Genomic DNA, 16,285 nt, shown 5'->3' with positions numbered 1-16,285 from the left:
AAAAGTAACATTCTAACGAGTTACCCATGGTCTTCTGTGCTACAGCTATGCTACCTATTGTATATGGTACAGTTTACTAGTCTTACTGCAGCTTTCTTCAGCACTAGAACAGAGACAGATAATTGCCTTCAGCCAGCCCCTGAGCCAGCACTGGCCACCGCAGAAGTCATAGAGGTCATAGATGGACACGCAGCCTGATCCATCATTATTAAATCTCACTCTCCACCACACTCTGACATGAGCACACACTCTGACATGAGCACATGCACCCTATCTCTCTCTCTCTTTCTCTCTCTGCTGTGTATTTGCTTATGTCTGTACTTTGCTGAGTCTTATAAGATTTACCAAAACAGACCTTGAAACTACATGGCAGCACAAAGCAGCTGAAATGTATTGGAGTATCTGGCTTATAGCTACTACTAGTACTTTTTCTGAAGGGGAAGAGCTAAGGGGAGAACAGATCCCTAAATGACAAGCCTGTGATAGGAGGTGATGAGACAAAATCATTGGTATGTGATCTGGATTCCAGCACGTGGCTTAAATCAAATGGCAGGACATTTTAAATGATTTTTGTCCTCAGCACTGGATATGGAGCATGCAGCACAAATTAAAGATCTATTGTGTCTTTTCAATGAGTGTTATAATCTCAGAATTCAGGACTCTGCCAATAGTAGGTGCAGTACCACAGTTAGCTTTCAATTTACACTCCTTTCAAGAGCAGGTGTCAGCTTCAATTACTATTCTACAAATTCATTTTAGTCAGTTAATGAAATCCTCTGGAGAATTATATTGATATTATTCTCCAACTGTCTGTCGAAAGCCATATATAACATGTTCCTTCTCACCCCATGGGAAAATTTGTTCCAAATATGCCTTAGACTTCACAGGTTGTTCAAGCAGGGCATAAGAGAGTTGTGTGTTATCAAGTTATGGTGCTATAATGCAGGAATTATGAAGTTATTAAGGATGTATTATTAAAATTATCATTGCAACTTCATGTGAAGAAATTTTCACTCAACAAAACAATGAAAGTCAAAATCCACTGGGCGTTGAAGGTGAAGGTAGATGCTAATCTTCCACAATTAAGGTTTTGTTCTTTTTGCTATTAAATAATATCTTCTTGTCATTCCCACACAACCTTTTGTTCCCGAATGCTTGTCCTTGTGTATATTCCACACTAGGTGTATAAGCACCCCACACACCTGATATTGGAAATTTTATTGTTAGTAGTGTCCATTTGGTCTGCATGCATACCCTGACTAGCCTCGTGTCTTGCTCCAAGGGTATAAACCTTGGGGTGCGGCAGGACCAACCACCATTTGAGTTTCTTCTTATTGCCCTTGGCCTTGGTGACCGCACTCCTTCAGCTTAGCCCCTAGCCTTTTGTAACTAGTATTTAGATCGCTTTCAGTACAGTTTTTATATATATATAGTACAAGGTGGTGGAATATTGCCCTTTGGCACTGACACTTTAACAGTCTATATAGTTTGAGGGTTTTCACTTCCATTATGACTCCCCTCTCTCTTTGTTGTTAGCTCCAGGCCAGTTTTCCTTGTAATTCCCAAATCCCCCAGCTTTCAGTTTTGTGCATCTTGTGAGGGAAACTTTCCCTGTAATGATGGTCATACATCCAGCCTTTTTTGTTTGGGGTTAGAGCCTGTTTTATAGACAGTACTGGAGAGGCAATTGGTACAGGTGAAAGTCTCATATGCCGCACCTTTAGATGGGACTCAAGTTCATTAGAGACTTGTTGGTCCTCTGGTACCATACACCTAATTTATACTACTGCCAGGTGAAGGAGTGGGGCCCTGCATTAGGGATGCTCTATAGGATGAAGTGCTTGGTATTGGCTTCCATGGCACCGATAGTTTGCTTGGTGGCTTAAAAAAACCTATGAATCTATGAGCCTTAACTGATTTAGCCCGGACCCCTATTTTAAAATGTTTGATAATATTTGATCCCAAGCTGCATTCTAACATTGCAGCTACAGAACTAAACACCAGCTGAGTGCTTTTATTTTCTATGCCAAGAAGGCAGTTTAATGCTTACATGGAATTTGACATGAATACAGTTTGCATTTTACAATAACTTTGAATTTCCTACAACTTATTCAGAAGCAGTGCTGAATGCTCACTAGTATGGTATAGATGACGTATTATTTTTGATGTCTATCAAATATATAAGCACTTTCATCCCCATTTCATTATTTTGGTATCTCATATTGTTACTTCAGTCCAATATATAGACTAGTAACCCAAAGTACAGTTTCTTAAGGGATTGGTGAAAACTGCTTTGTTTTTAGACGCAAACAATGCTGCTCATTCTTCTGGTGGAGGAAGAAAGGAGAATGTGGTTCAGTGGTTGCTATGATGCTAAATGAAATTTGGAAGCAAGAAGCTGAAAAACCCCTTAGCTGCAGATGTCTGCCATAGTTGCCTCACACAGGGACAAGCTGTTGAGCAATATTAGCCCAGCTGTTAACACCCACAGAGGAGTGGTGAGGCTAAGCATTAATCTTACTTTGCGGCTTTTGTCAGTGATACATAGTGATAGATATATTGTAATTGATCTCCAGACCAGCAGGAAAATGTTAATGGACAGGTAGTAATGCAGTCTTTTTCTCTAGCCAAGATACAGATTCACAGGCTGACTAGTGGCAACTTCCACATTAGCCTGGGAGAAGGTTTGTAAACATCACAGATTGCTGAGGTTACACCATTTATATGTTGTAGAATATTGGTGAATCACATTAATGCCAGAGAGAGATCCACTGCAAACCATCACATGTTGTGAATTAGTAAGAAAGTGAACTGGCACATTAAAAAAAAAGTAAAGACCTGGCATCATAAATTCTATTTTGTACATTTGTTTTCACAGATGCGGCCTCATTTTAATTTGTTAAGTATACTGGTAAACATAACATTGGGCCAGATCCTCAGCTGCTGTAAATTGGCTTAACTCCATTGACTTCCATGGAGCAATACCAATTTATGCCAGTTGGAGAGCTGGCCCAGTATATTTTGTTAAAGTAACAAAAGCCTATTAATATAAGACCTCATTAATAGCACTTGGTTATTTAATGCTTTGTCATCTCTTGGGGCAGGAAATGTTTTTTGTTCTGCATTGGTACAGCATAGCACATGACTAGTGTTCCTGTGTGCTATGCTAATACAAATAACAATAATGATACTTGGCTGAAAAATAAAGTGATGACACCATTACTGGGGAGAATTATTGGGTTTGCAAATGAGAGAAATAATAAATAATGCAACAACATTGGATGCCAGATTATCAGAAAATAAGAGCCACAGTTGTGTACAAAATGTATGTATGTGCACATACCCCTTTGTGACTACTAACAGAAGTTTCCAGATCACAGCCTGGTTCTCATAGGGGACTTCAATCACCCTGACATCTGCTGGGAGAGCAGTACAGCCATGCGCAGCTATCCACAAAGTTTCTGGAGAGTGTTGGGGACTTCCTGGTGCAAGTGCTGGAGGAACCAACTAGGGACCGTGCTCCTCTTGATCTGCTGCTTACAAACAGGAAAGAATTGGTAAGGGAAGTAGAAGTGGGTGGCAACCTGGGCAGCAGTGACCATGAGATGGTAGAGTTCAGGATCCTGGCAAAAGGAAGAAAGGAGAACAGCAGAATATGGACTCTGGCCTTCAGAAAAGCAGACTTTGACTGCCTCAGGGAGCTGATAGGCAGGATCCCCTGGGAGGCTAATATGAGGGGGAAAGGAGTCCAGGAGAGCTGGCTGTATTGTAAAGAAGCCTTATTGAGGGCGCAAGAACAAACCATACTGATGTGCAGAAAAAAAAGCAAATATGGCAGGCGACCAGCTTGGCTTAACAGAGAAATCTTCGGTGAGCTTAAACACAAAAAGGCAGCTTACAAGCAGTGGAAACTTGGACAGATGACTAGGGAGGAGTCATCTGAGCATGCCAGGGTATAATCAGGAAGGCCAAAACACAACTGGAGTTACACCTAGCAAGAGATGTGAAGGGTAACACCAAGGGCAAGTCATGCCTGACCAACCTAATTGCCTTCTATGATGAGATAACTGGCTCTGTGGACATGGGGAAAGCAGGGGATGTGATATATCTTGACTTTAGCAAAGCTTTTGACACGGTCTCCCACAGTATTCTTGCCAGCAAGTTAAAAAAGTATGGATTGGATGAATGAACTATAAGGTAGATAGAAAGCTGGCTAGATAGTCGCGCTCAATGGGTAGTGATCAATGGCTCGATGTCTAGTTGGCAGCCGGTATCAAGCGGAGGGCCCCAGAGGTCTGTCCTGGGGCCGGTTTTGTTCAACATCTTCATTAATGATCTGAATGATGGGATGGATTGCACCCTCAGCAAGTTTGCGGATGACACTAAACTGGGAGGAAAGGTAGATACACTGGAGAATAGGGAATAGGTCCAGAGTGACCTAGACAAATTGGAGGATTGGGCTAAAAGAAATCTGATGAGGTTCAACAAGGACAAGTGCAAAGTCCTGTACTTAGGACAGAAGACTCCCATGCATTGCTATAGAAGAGTGAGGAGGGAGTTGATAGCAGCATTCAACTACCTGAAGGGGGGGGTACCAAAGAGGATGGGGCTAGGCTGTTCTCAGTGGTGGCAGATGAGGAACAATGGTCTTAAGTTGCAGTGGGGGAGGTCTAAGTTGGATATTGGGAAAAACTATTTCACTAGGAGGGTGGTGAAGCACTGGAATGGGATACTTAGGGCAGTGGTGGAATCTCCATCCTTAGAAGTTTTTAAGGCTCAGCTTGACAAAGCCCTGGCTGGGATGATTTAGTTGCAGTTGGTCCTGCTTTGAGCTGGGGGTTGTACTAGATGATCTCCTGAGGTTTCTTCCAACCCTAATCTTCTATGAGTGTGACCGCCACAATGCATACACAAATTGCGCATTTAACCTTTAGACACTCAAGTGCCTTATTTGAATGCATAATTGCAATAATTACCTGCACAAATGTAGTGCAGACTCCTATGCATGTGCCTCAATGGGACTTGACATGGATGCAAAAACTAACACCATCACATTTTGATACAGGAGCAGAGCTATAATGAGGATGTTATTGATAGCAGCTCCTAGTGATCTTGATTCTGGTGTCAGACTGGTTTTTACACCAGTGTAAATCTTTTGATTTCAGAGGAGTTACCCTGATTTTTGAAGTTGGATAGTAAAATACATTTGCAATTTTCTGTCATAGACTCCTCTCCCACCCCCCCACCCCCGATACCCTTAGGAAATATATTTTATGGAAACTGCCTTTTCCTAGGATCTCAAGGCCAAATGGCACCTAATGATTTCTCTCGAGGAAGCAGATGTTAAAATTTTTGACACATGCTCCTTTGTTGTCAGCCTTTCAACATTTGTTGCCTAATTGCATTGGTATGAATTTTATACAGATTGGCTTTCCTGGATGCTAATTTGTGTGCTCTATCAACCTAAATAGAAAAGATGTAGTCCACAGGTCACTAGCAGCAGCATGGCTCCTGAGGTGCCCATTTACTTCATTTCACATCTCTAAATCGATGGGAGGCGCAAAGAATTAACCATGTTCCTTTTGAGAGGAAGAGAGCAGTCAATAAAAGGACTGATGCAGAAGGAATTACTTCAAAATATTTTCTCATTAATTTATGTTAACTCCTAGAAGTAAGTGCTGTAATATTGCTGCAGAAGACGGGTTAAAGTTATTTTGAAAAGGAAACCCATATTTAACTCTTTGAAAGCAGTGATACCCCAGATAGCCATCATTTGAGCACTAGCTAATTTCCAAGGTTTTAATTTCTCCATTAATGGGTGACAGTGGCAGGGAGGAGTGAGGCTTTCTAGCTCTTGAGACAGGGGTGAGGCAAATCTCGTACCTGTGGGGCCACCAGACTGGCCCCATACCTATCTATACTGTTTCCCATCTCCACCTGCTGGCAGTTCCTAACCCAACCCTTGTGTCAGGGAAGACAACAGAGTTGAAGAGCAGGCCAGAAGTGGGGATGAACAACATGGAAGGAACAAGGTGATAGCAGGAGGGATGTGGGGAGGAGGTGTTCAGTTCCTGTTGTGTGCGAGATCAAACAGTAATACGTTCTTCGGTTAAGGAACCTTTGACGTCAGCTGGTGGCTGATGCCATCTGTAAGGCCTTCAGTGCATAATTCTATGATTTTTGGGGACTCCTTTATATTCTGCTGAGACTACTTAGTGTTTCCAGTTACACACAGGAAAAAATAAATAAATTGCAAACAAAACCTTCTTTTGTAATTTTAACAGCCATTACTGCTTTCCAAGGATTCACATTGAGTCGTTTAGAATCATGTCCCTTCTGGGGTCTTAGTACTCAGTGCTAATATAACAGAGTGTTGGGGTGATGTTGATTGTCCTCTGGACACGCACTGAACAGTCCCATGATATTGTGCACAAAGTTATTTTCTCTGTTTATGTGCTGTGCCCTTCCCTGACTCTCTCCTTTCATTATAGTGCTGACAGTATGAGGTTGTTCCTGCCCCTTCAGCTAGTTGTGCTGTCAAGTTAGGATTAACAGCAACACCGGGGGGCTAGTATTGTGGCTTAGCACTGAAGCTGTTCATGTATAGAAGAGGAGAGTTTGATGCCCATTTCTGAACATTTAAACAAATATTTGTAGGGAAACCAGCTGCACCTTCAGTGGAGCTTGAACGCCCCACCTGTATGTGAAGTGGTGCAGTTTAAAACCCTCATGCCAGCACTATGGTGCTACTTAGAGTTGCCAGGTGCACTGGTTTTCGACCAGAATTCCCGGTTGAAAAGCAACCCTGGTGGCTCCAGTCAGCACCACTGACCGGGCTGTTAAAAGTCCAGCCAATGGCGCAGCAGAGGTAAGGCAGGCTCCCTGCAGCTCCTGGAAGCAGCGGCATGCCCCCTCCCTCCCCGGCTCCTACGCATAGGGGCAACCAGGGGGCTACATGTGCTGCCCCCACCCCAAGCGTTGGTTCTGCAGCCCCCATGGGAGCTATGAGGGCAGCGCCTGTGGACGAGGCAGCGCACAGAGCCGTGTGGCTGCGCCTCTGCGTTGGAGCCGGAGGCGGGACATGCCACTGCTTCCGGGAGCTGCTTGATGTAAGCGCCACCCGGCGCCTGCACCCCGACTCCCTCTCGTGCCCCAGCCCCGTGCCTCAGCCCTGATCCCCCTCCCACCTTCTGAACCCCTGGGTCCCAGCCCAGTGCTCCCTCCCACACCCTGAACCCCTCATTTCTGGCCCCACCCCAGCCCAGAGCCTATACCCCCTCCCACACCCTGCCTCAGCCTGGAGCCCCCTTCCATATGCTGAACCCCTCGGCTCTACCCCACAGCCTGGAGCACCCTCCTATACCCCAAACCCCTCATCCCCATCCCAGAGTCTGCACCCCCCAGCTGGAGCCTTCATCCCCCCGCGCACACCCCTAACCACCTGCCCCAGCCCGGAGACCCCTCCTGCATACTGAGACCCCCCCCAGCCCAGAACCCCCTCCTGCTCCCCAAATCCCTGGCCCTACCCCAACGCCTGCACCCCCCCCAGATGGAGCCCTCACTCACCCAACCTCCTGAGCCAGCCCAGTGAAAATGAGCAAGTGAGTGAAGGTGTGGAGAGTGAGCGACAGAGGGAGTGGGGGGATGGAGTGAGTGGGGGCCTCAGCAAAGGGGTGGGACATGGGCAGGGCTTCAGAGGAGGGGCGGGGCAAGAGCGTTCGGTTTTGTCCGAGTAGATACTTGGCAACCCTGTGGCTACTGTGATTCCTCCTTCTGTGAGACAGCAAACATAGAAGGGCATGCTCAGCCGTGTAATGGAAGTGGGCACCTCCTGCCTATCACTGAAGGGATAGATTAGATGTTCCCGATGCCATGAGGGTGCTGCTTCCCAAGGTACAGGTGTCAGATGCAATATGTGACAAAGGCCCAATATGAGGGGCCCAATATGAGGCCCAATATGAGGGACACACTTGCTGGAACCTTTAAATGGTTTCTGAGTCATTTCTTTAGTAGATGGGACTTTTTTTAGCTTGATGATAGTTTCTCTCCATTCTAAAGAATTTTTAACACTAAAAGGTACAGGGCATCAACTGTGCAGAACATGGGTATCTTGGGGATTAAAATGAATGACAGCCCTCCAGAGGAGGGACACTTGAGACTGAGAGGTATGATGAGAGCGCTAGTACAGTGGCCCCAGGAGACTGGATACTACCAATTTATGTTAATAAATGACAAATAAATTAACATGTCAGATAAAGCCCTCAAGATATATAAAGAAACCTTATTCAAGAACGCCTGGTTGCCAGAATGAATTTCTAGGGAAAATCTTGTAGAACAGGAGCATCTGTTCATTACTGAAATACTGACAAAGATACACAAATGCCCTTGGGAGGACAGGCTGCACTATAAAACTGCTGCTAACCATAATCAGCTAGGGTTATATAAGCAAATTTCTGGAATTTCTGCAAGGAAATCCCATTTGGCTTGCTGCTATTATGGCCAACTGCAGAAAATCATTGCTTCTAATGGGGGAACCATGCAACTCTGATATTAAAACAAACAAAATAATCTCAGAGAAGATTAAGTTTGCATGCTTCAATGTTCCAAAGAAAAGAAATGACAAATATAGGGTTGCACATGCAGCCACAACTCGTATAACTCTGTCCCGCTGTGTGGAGGTATTATGATGCAGTCTCATACAATCACATACTCTTGCTCAAATGATACACTATCAGTTATATACTTTAAAAAAGAACTTGATTGCACCTGGAGCGGTGGTTTCCAGGGCCCCTTATGAGGGATTCACCCCCCTCTCTTAAAATTATTCAGGCTGGATGCTATGTTGTATGTTTCAGCATACTTTTCAGGAACAAAGTATAAATATTTCTAGCACAATGACTTTTAATGCTGTATTAGGCCCCCAATCCTGCAATGAGCTCTGCATGACTTCTAAAGTTGGACAGTTTTAAATCAGCAGGTCAGCATAACTTATATCCAAAAGTTTTAAGGGAGCTCAGTGGACCAATAATATTGATTTTCAGTAAGTCTTGGAACAACAGGGAAGTTCCAGAAGACTGGAAGAAAGCTAATGTTGTGCCAATATTTAAAAATGGCAAATGGAATGACCCAGGTAATTATAGGCTTGTGTCTCAGGGTGCTCACTCCCCATGGGCAGTGCCTCCTACTGGCTGCTCTGGGAATAGTTCTCTTCTAGGTCCGACGCGTCCCCTTGCAGTCGCTCCACCTGACCTCTCTTTCACTCTGTGGCCCCTTTCTCGCACCAAGAGCTGAAGGTTTCCTTTTCGTGACAGCCCTCTGGCCAGGTCCCTGTTTGGTTTCCCCTTCTGGATCTGCTGCCCTGGCACTACCACTTCATCAGTAGGGGAACCTGGGCCCGCTCACTACTCCGGGTTCTAGCCCAGGGACCTGTGACATGCAGTCAAGGTCTGCTCAGTCCCCAACATCACTGTTCTTTTCCTGGGCTGCTTCCTATCCACCTCCCACCCCTTCTCTCTGAGTATGCCCTTCCCTCAGAGGCAGTGTGCGTCTCTTTCCCGGGTTCCCTCCTTCCCTCTCTTATGCACAGAGGGTGGCTGCAGCCTTCCTCACTGCCACCATTTCTCTTTCCAGCTTCCTGGCTTTATATTAACCCAGCTACTCCTGCTCAGCTGAGTTCCACCTTCCAGTCAGGGGTTGCTTGTTCAGCCTAAGCCCCTCACATGTGGCCTGTCTCTCTAGGCCCTTTCTCAGCTATAGTGTGGGGTGAACATCCCATCACAGCCTGCCAGTCTGACATCAATCCCAGACAAGATAATGGAGCAGTTGATCTGGGACTTGATTAATAAAGAATTAAAGGAGGGTACTATAATTAATGCCGTTCAACATGGATTTATGGAAAATAGATTGTCAAATTAACTTGATAGCTTTTTGATGCAATAATAAGTTTGATAATGGTAATAGTGTTGATGTAATATATTTAGCCTTCTTCAAGGCATTTAACTTGGTACTGTCTGACATTTTGATTAAAAAACTAGAAAGATATAAAATTAACATGGCACACGTTAAATGGATGGCTAACTGTGGTCTCAAAATGTAACTGTAAACAGTCATTGAACAGATGTGTTTTTAGTGGGGGGTCCTTCAGGGATTGGTTCTTGGCTGTATGCTATTCAACATTTTATTAATGACCTGGAAGAAAACATAAAATCATCACTGATAAAGTTTGCAGATGAACAAAAATTGGGAGTGTGGTTAATAATGAAGAGGATAGGTCACTGATTCAAAATTATCTGGATTGCTTAGTAAGCAATATGCATTTTAATATGGCTAAATGTAAATGTATACATCTTGGAACAAGGAATGTAGGATACTTACAGTATGAGGGACTCTATCCTGGGAAGCAGTGACTCTAAAAAAAGATCTGGGGGTCATGGTGGATAATCAGCTGAACATGAGCTCCCAGCATGATGCTGTGCCCAAAAGGGCTAACACAATGGTTGGATGCATGAATGGGAATCTTAAGTGAGACTAGAGAGGTTATTTTACAGCTGTATTTGGCACTGGTGTGACTGCTGCTAGAATACTGTGTCCAGTTCTGGTGTCCACAGTTCAAGAAGGATTTTGATAAATTGAGAAGAGTTCAGAGAAGAGCTATGAGAACGATTAACATGCTGTGTAGTGATAGACTCAAGGAGCTCAATCTATGTAGCATCATAAAGAGAAAGTTAAGGGGAGGCTTGATTACAGTCTATAAGTACCTACATGGAGAACATGTATTTAACAATAGGCTCTTCAATCTAACAGACAAAAGTATAACACAATCCAGTGGCAGGAAGTTGAAGCTAGACGAAATCAGACTGGAAATAAGGTGTTAACTTTTAACAGTGAGGGTAAGTAACCACTGGGATAACTTACCAAGGGTTGTGGTGGAGTCTCCAATTTTTAAAACAAGATTGGATGTTTTTCTAAAAGATCTGCTCTAGGAATTATTTTGGGGAAGTTCCAAATCTGTGTTGCATTAGATGATCACAGTGGTCCCTTCTGCTTGGGAACCTATGAAATCTATAAATGGATCCACATGGAGCTCATTGAAGGCTCTAGGACTAAGTATGTTTTCCAAGTGGTGTTACCTCCCTTCTTAGTCATCTTTATGAGAAAGCTGTTTTGTTCAAAAGGTAAAATGAATAGAGTCCCCTCTGCAAACACATGCACCCTGGCACATGGGTTTATGACAGCCTAAAGAGGAAAGTTACTACAAGATCCTCTTGTTATAATATTGGTAGCATGACACCGACCATAGCACTATCTGCTACTTGTGGATTTTTACATGTATCATTAATTAATTTTTTTTTAATCAATGAGTAATCTTACAGTGGTCAACTGGAATCTTTGTGTAAGCCAGTATTAGGTAACTATGAGTGTATTTTTCATCGCTGAAGTACAGATAGCCCGTCTGATTAAAATGGGAGGGTGTTGTTATAGTAGAAGAATAATGTCTGTTCAGTTCTCATTGCATCTTGTACAACAGTTTTTTGATAAGAGTTTAAGGGATGATTTATGAATAGTGAATGTTCACAATATTGCCACTGGCAAATTGTTTAATGTATTTTTTTATAAAATCCAGAGGCTGTAAATATGTCTGTATGAACTGGAATCACTGTAGAATGTGTTCTAAAGTAGTTTCTCAATTTAGACATTAAGAGTGAAATCCTGGCTTCATTGACAATGATGACAAAACTCTCACTGACTTCAGTAGTGCCAGGATTTCATCTCAGGACTTTTGTTCATATTAAAAATGCCCATAGGGAAATTCCATAATGAGCTTGTTCTATGCAAATTACATACATAGTTACACTTTGATCTTAAGCTGAAAGCCATTTTGTTTGAGAGCCACAGTAATTTACCAGATCAATGTCTACATGTTTTAATATGTAAAATGTGAGTACCTTTTATGTAACATTTTTCTGTAGATCAGCAATTCAGAAGCTGGGAGCTGAAGTATTTGAAAAGGTTTACAGCTATCTCAAGAAAGCAAGACAGCAGAATGCAAGTGAAGATGAGATCCGGGAATGCCTGGAGAAAGTGGTTCCTAGAGCAAGCGACTGTTTTGAAGTGGATCAACTTCTCTACTTTGAGGATCAGCTGCTTGCCTTAGCTCCAATGTAAAATGTACAACAGAAATGGACAACACTGGAGATATGTGAAAACGCTAAGCTACACCCTTATGGGCCAGCAAACAAGTACTGTATTATTGGGGGTCAGAAAGGTGTCCATCATGGTGACAATCTTTTTTCCACATTTGTTTTATAGCATCAAGAAGTGTATTCCCTTAGGTCCAGATTTTTCACCCATGGGTTGTTCCCATTGACTTTAATGGTGCACGATTAGGGTCCCAGTGAGGTCAATGGGAGTTTTGCCATTGATTTCTATAGTAGCAACAGTGGGCTTTGATCCAGCAAGACATTAAGCACATACTTAAATGCTTTGCTGAATATCGCCTTGGACAGCTGTATGTATATATGTGTGTGTTTGTGTGTTTATACACACATACGTGCATATATATGGTTACTCAATTATCAGAAATCACACATTAGTTATTGCTCTGCTGAAGGCCTGTATTTCACCTGAGTGCCCTTTGAAAGAGAGAGAGAGAGAGAGAGAAAGACATGAAGCCCAACCTGAAGCCTGCTGAAATCCATGAAAATATTTCCATGAACTTCTGTGGGTTTTGGATCAGGCCCATAGTGTACAACTAGAAAAATAAATCCATTTTAGCTTGTTCACAGATCTTGTTAACTTTTTATCTCCATATTTATGTTGCCTGTTCTAAAAGCACAACACTAGTAGTTATATCAAGCACCCCTCACCACACTCATCATAACACCTTACCTTCTCTTCCTAACATTTTCCCTTTTCGTTCTGCATGCTGATCACCTTCACCACTACCTGTTAAACTCTAAACACGGAATAAATGCCATACTGTATAACAGGTTCTCATATGAGCCTTGGGCCATATTCACTTTAGACTCCCAGCCCTCATCAGACTCCTTACATTGCCTGTTCATGTGCAGCACACTGCAATCCTTTAAATGTACTCAAGCGGGGAGTGGGCAACAATGGCCTTCAAAATCATTGCAATTTGATCTTAGACAGGCCATTATGGCTGGGAGCTGCAGCTACTTAGCACCTCTGGAAAGAAGGTCACCTACTAACTTCTCTGTGCCTCAATTTGCCAATCTGTAAAATGGGAATAATGATACTTCTTCTGGTGTGTGGCTTCTGATAGCATAAACAATGAATTAGGTGTTGGTATCTATCTATCTCAGTGATTGTAATAACCGGTGTGGTAACACACTTTTATCCATGCCAAGCAAAGTGTTGTGTATGATCATAGTCCAGCGTATATCAGAGGCAGTTGATAGCACTCTCAGAAAAAAGCAAGCTGGTTTTCGGAAAGGGCGTGGATGCAGAGACCAGATCTTCACCCTTCAAAACATAATAGAACAGTGCTTAGAATGGTAATGGCAACTCTACATAAATTTCATAGACTTTGAGAAGGCTTTTGATAGCATCCTCAGGACCAGCCTATGGCGCATTCTGTGGGCATGTGGAATTCCTTTTGGTATAAACAACGTCATCAAACACTTCTATTTCAACTTTACATATAGTGTGGATTACAGTGAGCTCAGTTTTGAAGTCAAAACAGGAGTACGTCAGGGGTGTGTCATGTCTGCAATCCTCTTCAACTTTGCCATCGATTGGGTAATGCGGCTTACAACAGAAAACATGTCAAGAGGCATTAAATGGACACTCTTCTCATCCCTTGAAGACCTGGGCTTCACAGATGATCTCGCTCTCCTATCACATACCCAACAACATATACAAGAAGAAACAACACAACTCAACACATTCAGCCAGCAAGTTGGACTGAAAATCAACTGAAATAAGACAGATACCATGACCTTTAATATTGCCTCACCATCACCAGTACAGATAGAGGATTATGTTCTCACCAGTGTAGAAACATTCACATACTTGGGCAGCACCATTAGCTAGGTCGGTGGAACAAGCCAGGATATCCAGAAAAAATAAAGCCAGGAACACCTTTAGGAGCTTAAACACAGTCTGGAAATCATCAAAATACAACACCAAAACCAAATTCAAGATTTATCAGAGCTGTGTACTTTCAATACTACTTTATAGTGCAGAATGCTGGGGAATGAGAAAGTATGACATGTCCAAACAGTCTTCATTCCATACAGCCTGCCTTAGAAAAATCTCCATATCTTTTGGCCCAGAACAATCTCAAGCCAAGATCTATTGACACAGTGCAGCCAAGAGGATCTGAGCACCATCATTGCCAGGAGGCGTTGGAGATGGATCAGTCATGTGCTTTGGATTTAAACTGATTCCATCACCAGAATTGCAATAAGATGGACACCTGAAGGCAAGCAAAAATGAAGCTGCTTGAAAACAACATGGTGAAGAGCTGTGGAAGCTGAGCTGAAAAACCTGGGGCACAGCTGGGGAACCATTGAAAGACTTGCCAGAAACAGACAGGAGTGGAGGAGCTTCGTCACTACCCTAAACACCAGAGGCGTAATAGGAACATGATGATGATCTATCTATCTCTATCATGGCAGCATCATCCAGAGATCAAAAGCATCCGTCCACCATCAAGAGGATCAAGTGGGCAGTCCAAAAGCAGATGGCACGCTGTTTTCTCTTGAGATGCCCAGGGGCAAGATGGGGAGGTCAAGAAGCTCCAGTGGTAGGATGCAAGTTAAATTGCCCATGACCACAACATACCTTGTAACGAGGAAGGATCTTTTGGCTCATATGGTTGTTCTGAGGGGCATGTGAGTGCTCATCCAGAGAGACTACGGGACACAGATCTGCTAAGAAATGCGCCAGCAATCCAAAATATATTCCCTCACCACCTGTTGCTGTTCCTTAGAAAGGTCGTGTCTGATGTATTGTCTGAGAGGCTCAACTATTTTAGAGAAGGGGCATCTTGACTTTGGCTAGCATGTGACTTTGAGATGAAATTGTGAAGTAAGCTGTCTTGATAGTTGGCTGTATACAGTAATGTGGCCAGGATCCTGCCCTCACACCTAATCATGGCAGGAGCAATGCCAGGCGAGACGGGAATGTTGGACACTGGAGTCGTCCGGGTTGCATCAGTGATGATGCAAAGGGCAGAGTGGATCACTGAGTCCAACTTTCCACAATGACTTCTGGACCTCATGCTGCCACACACTATTAAACAGCTGCAATAACTAGAGCTTTGGTGGATGTCTATAAGGTTGCAGTGCCAGCACCTCACAAATTGCCACCAAGCCTGCAGAGAAGTGCAATGCTCGATTTTAGCACATCTTCTTGATGTGCTGTTGGAAGGACAGAGAGTAGTCATGCTTTATAATGATACTGGCCCGCCTTTGTAAAGTGCTTTGAGATCCTTGGAAGGAAGGTGCTGTAGAAGTGAAGTATTATTAGTCCACTTTAGTATTAAAACAAACTGTAGAAACAAAGAATTTGCCCATATAGCTAAACAAGGTAAGGCATTATGATCCCTCCAGCACAAGCCGATTAGAGTTTTTATTAAGAACACAGAACAGCGTGGAGGCTGACCTCCAGTGTGAACTTTCAAAGTAGGGGTCAAAAGTCCTGTTTCTCACTTGTGGTGATTAGTGACCATACATTGAAGTCATGGCTCTAGGTCAGGACTGCTTGAAGATCCTCTTACATTATCTAGCATGGTACATATGGCCCCTGTCACCACAGTGTCTGGGCACCTGTTTCTGTTCCTGCACATAATTTCTATTAAACCTATTAAAAGCTGAAGTACTCAAAGTACAGGCAGCAACTTTTCCCAGGATACAGGAGAAATGCCTAGGGCCTGCAAGAGCCAATTAGCTAGAAAAGCAACCAGTAAATAATTTATATATAGCAATATTTCTGGGGGGCATTCTGTGCCAAAAAATTTAAAATTCTGCACCAAAAAATTAAAAATTCTGCTCACAATATTTTAAAATTCTGCAAAATTCTGCCAATTTTATTTGTCAAAATAACACTACATAATCACACTAGTTTCACTTATTTTGGTAATTTGTTTCAAAATATCTGTCATCAAGCATGTCTGTAACAATACAAAAATTCCCCCAGGAGTAGAGAGTTAAAGAAACCCCTATGACAACCCAGTTCCTGTTTCTCTGCTCCTTTCCCCTCCCCAGAGCCCAGCTGGGGAGCCTCTGCAGCCAATATACCCAAATGCTCTCCTCCCCAA

General features: G+C 43.2%; 1 protein-coding gene across 3 annotated transcripts in view; it reads left to right on the top strand.

The window, feature by feature from the left end:
• The window catches only part of NEK11 (NIMA related kinase 11), a 169,716-nt gene extending 156,932 nt beyond the window's left edge, over positions 1-12,784 (top strand). For all 3 annotated transcript variants that reach the window (XM_043508953.1, XM_038393222.2, XM_038393223.2), the window contains exon 16: positions 11,970-12,784. In XM_043508953.1, coding sequence (XP_043364888.1) covers positions 11,970-12,165 — 196 coding nt within the window. In that variant the 3' untranslated portion in view covers positions 12,166-12,784. The remainder of the gene's footprint in view (positions 1-11,969) is intronic.
• The last annotated feature ends 3,501 nt before the right edge of the window (positions 12,785-16,285 follow it).

The sequence above is a fragment of the Dermochelys coriacea genome, chromosome 2 (genome assembly GCF_009764565.3).
Source record: "Dermochelys coriacea isolate rDerCor1 chromosome 2, rDerCor1.pri.v4, whole genome shotgun sequence".
In the NCBI taxonomy this organism is placed as follows: domain Eukaryota; kingdom Metazoa; phylum Chordata; order Testudines; family Dermochelyidae; genus Dermochelys; species Dermochelys coriacea.
The sequence above is the reverse complement of the archived record's forward strand: the minus strand, read 5'-3'. Positions and strand labels throughout refer to the sequence as shown.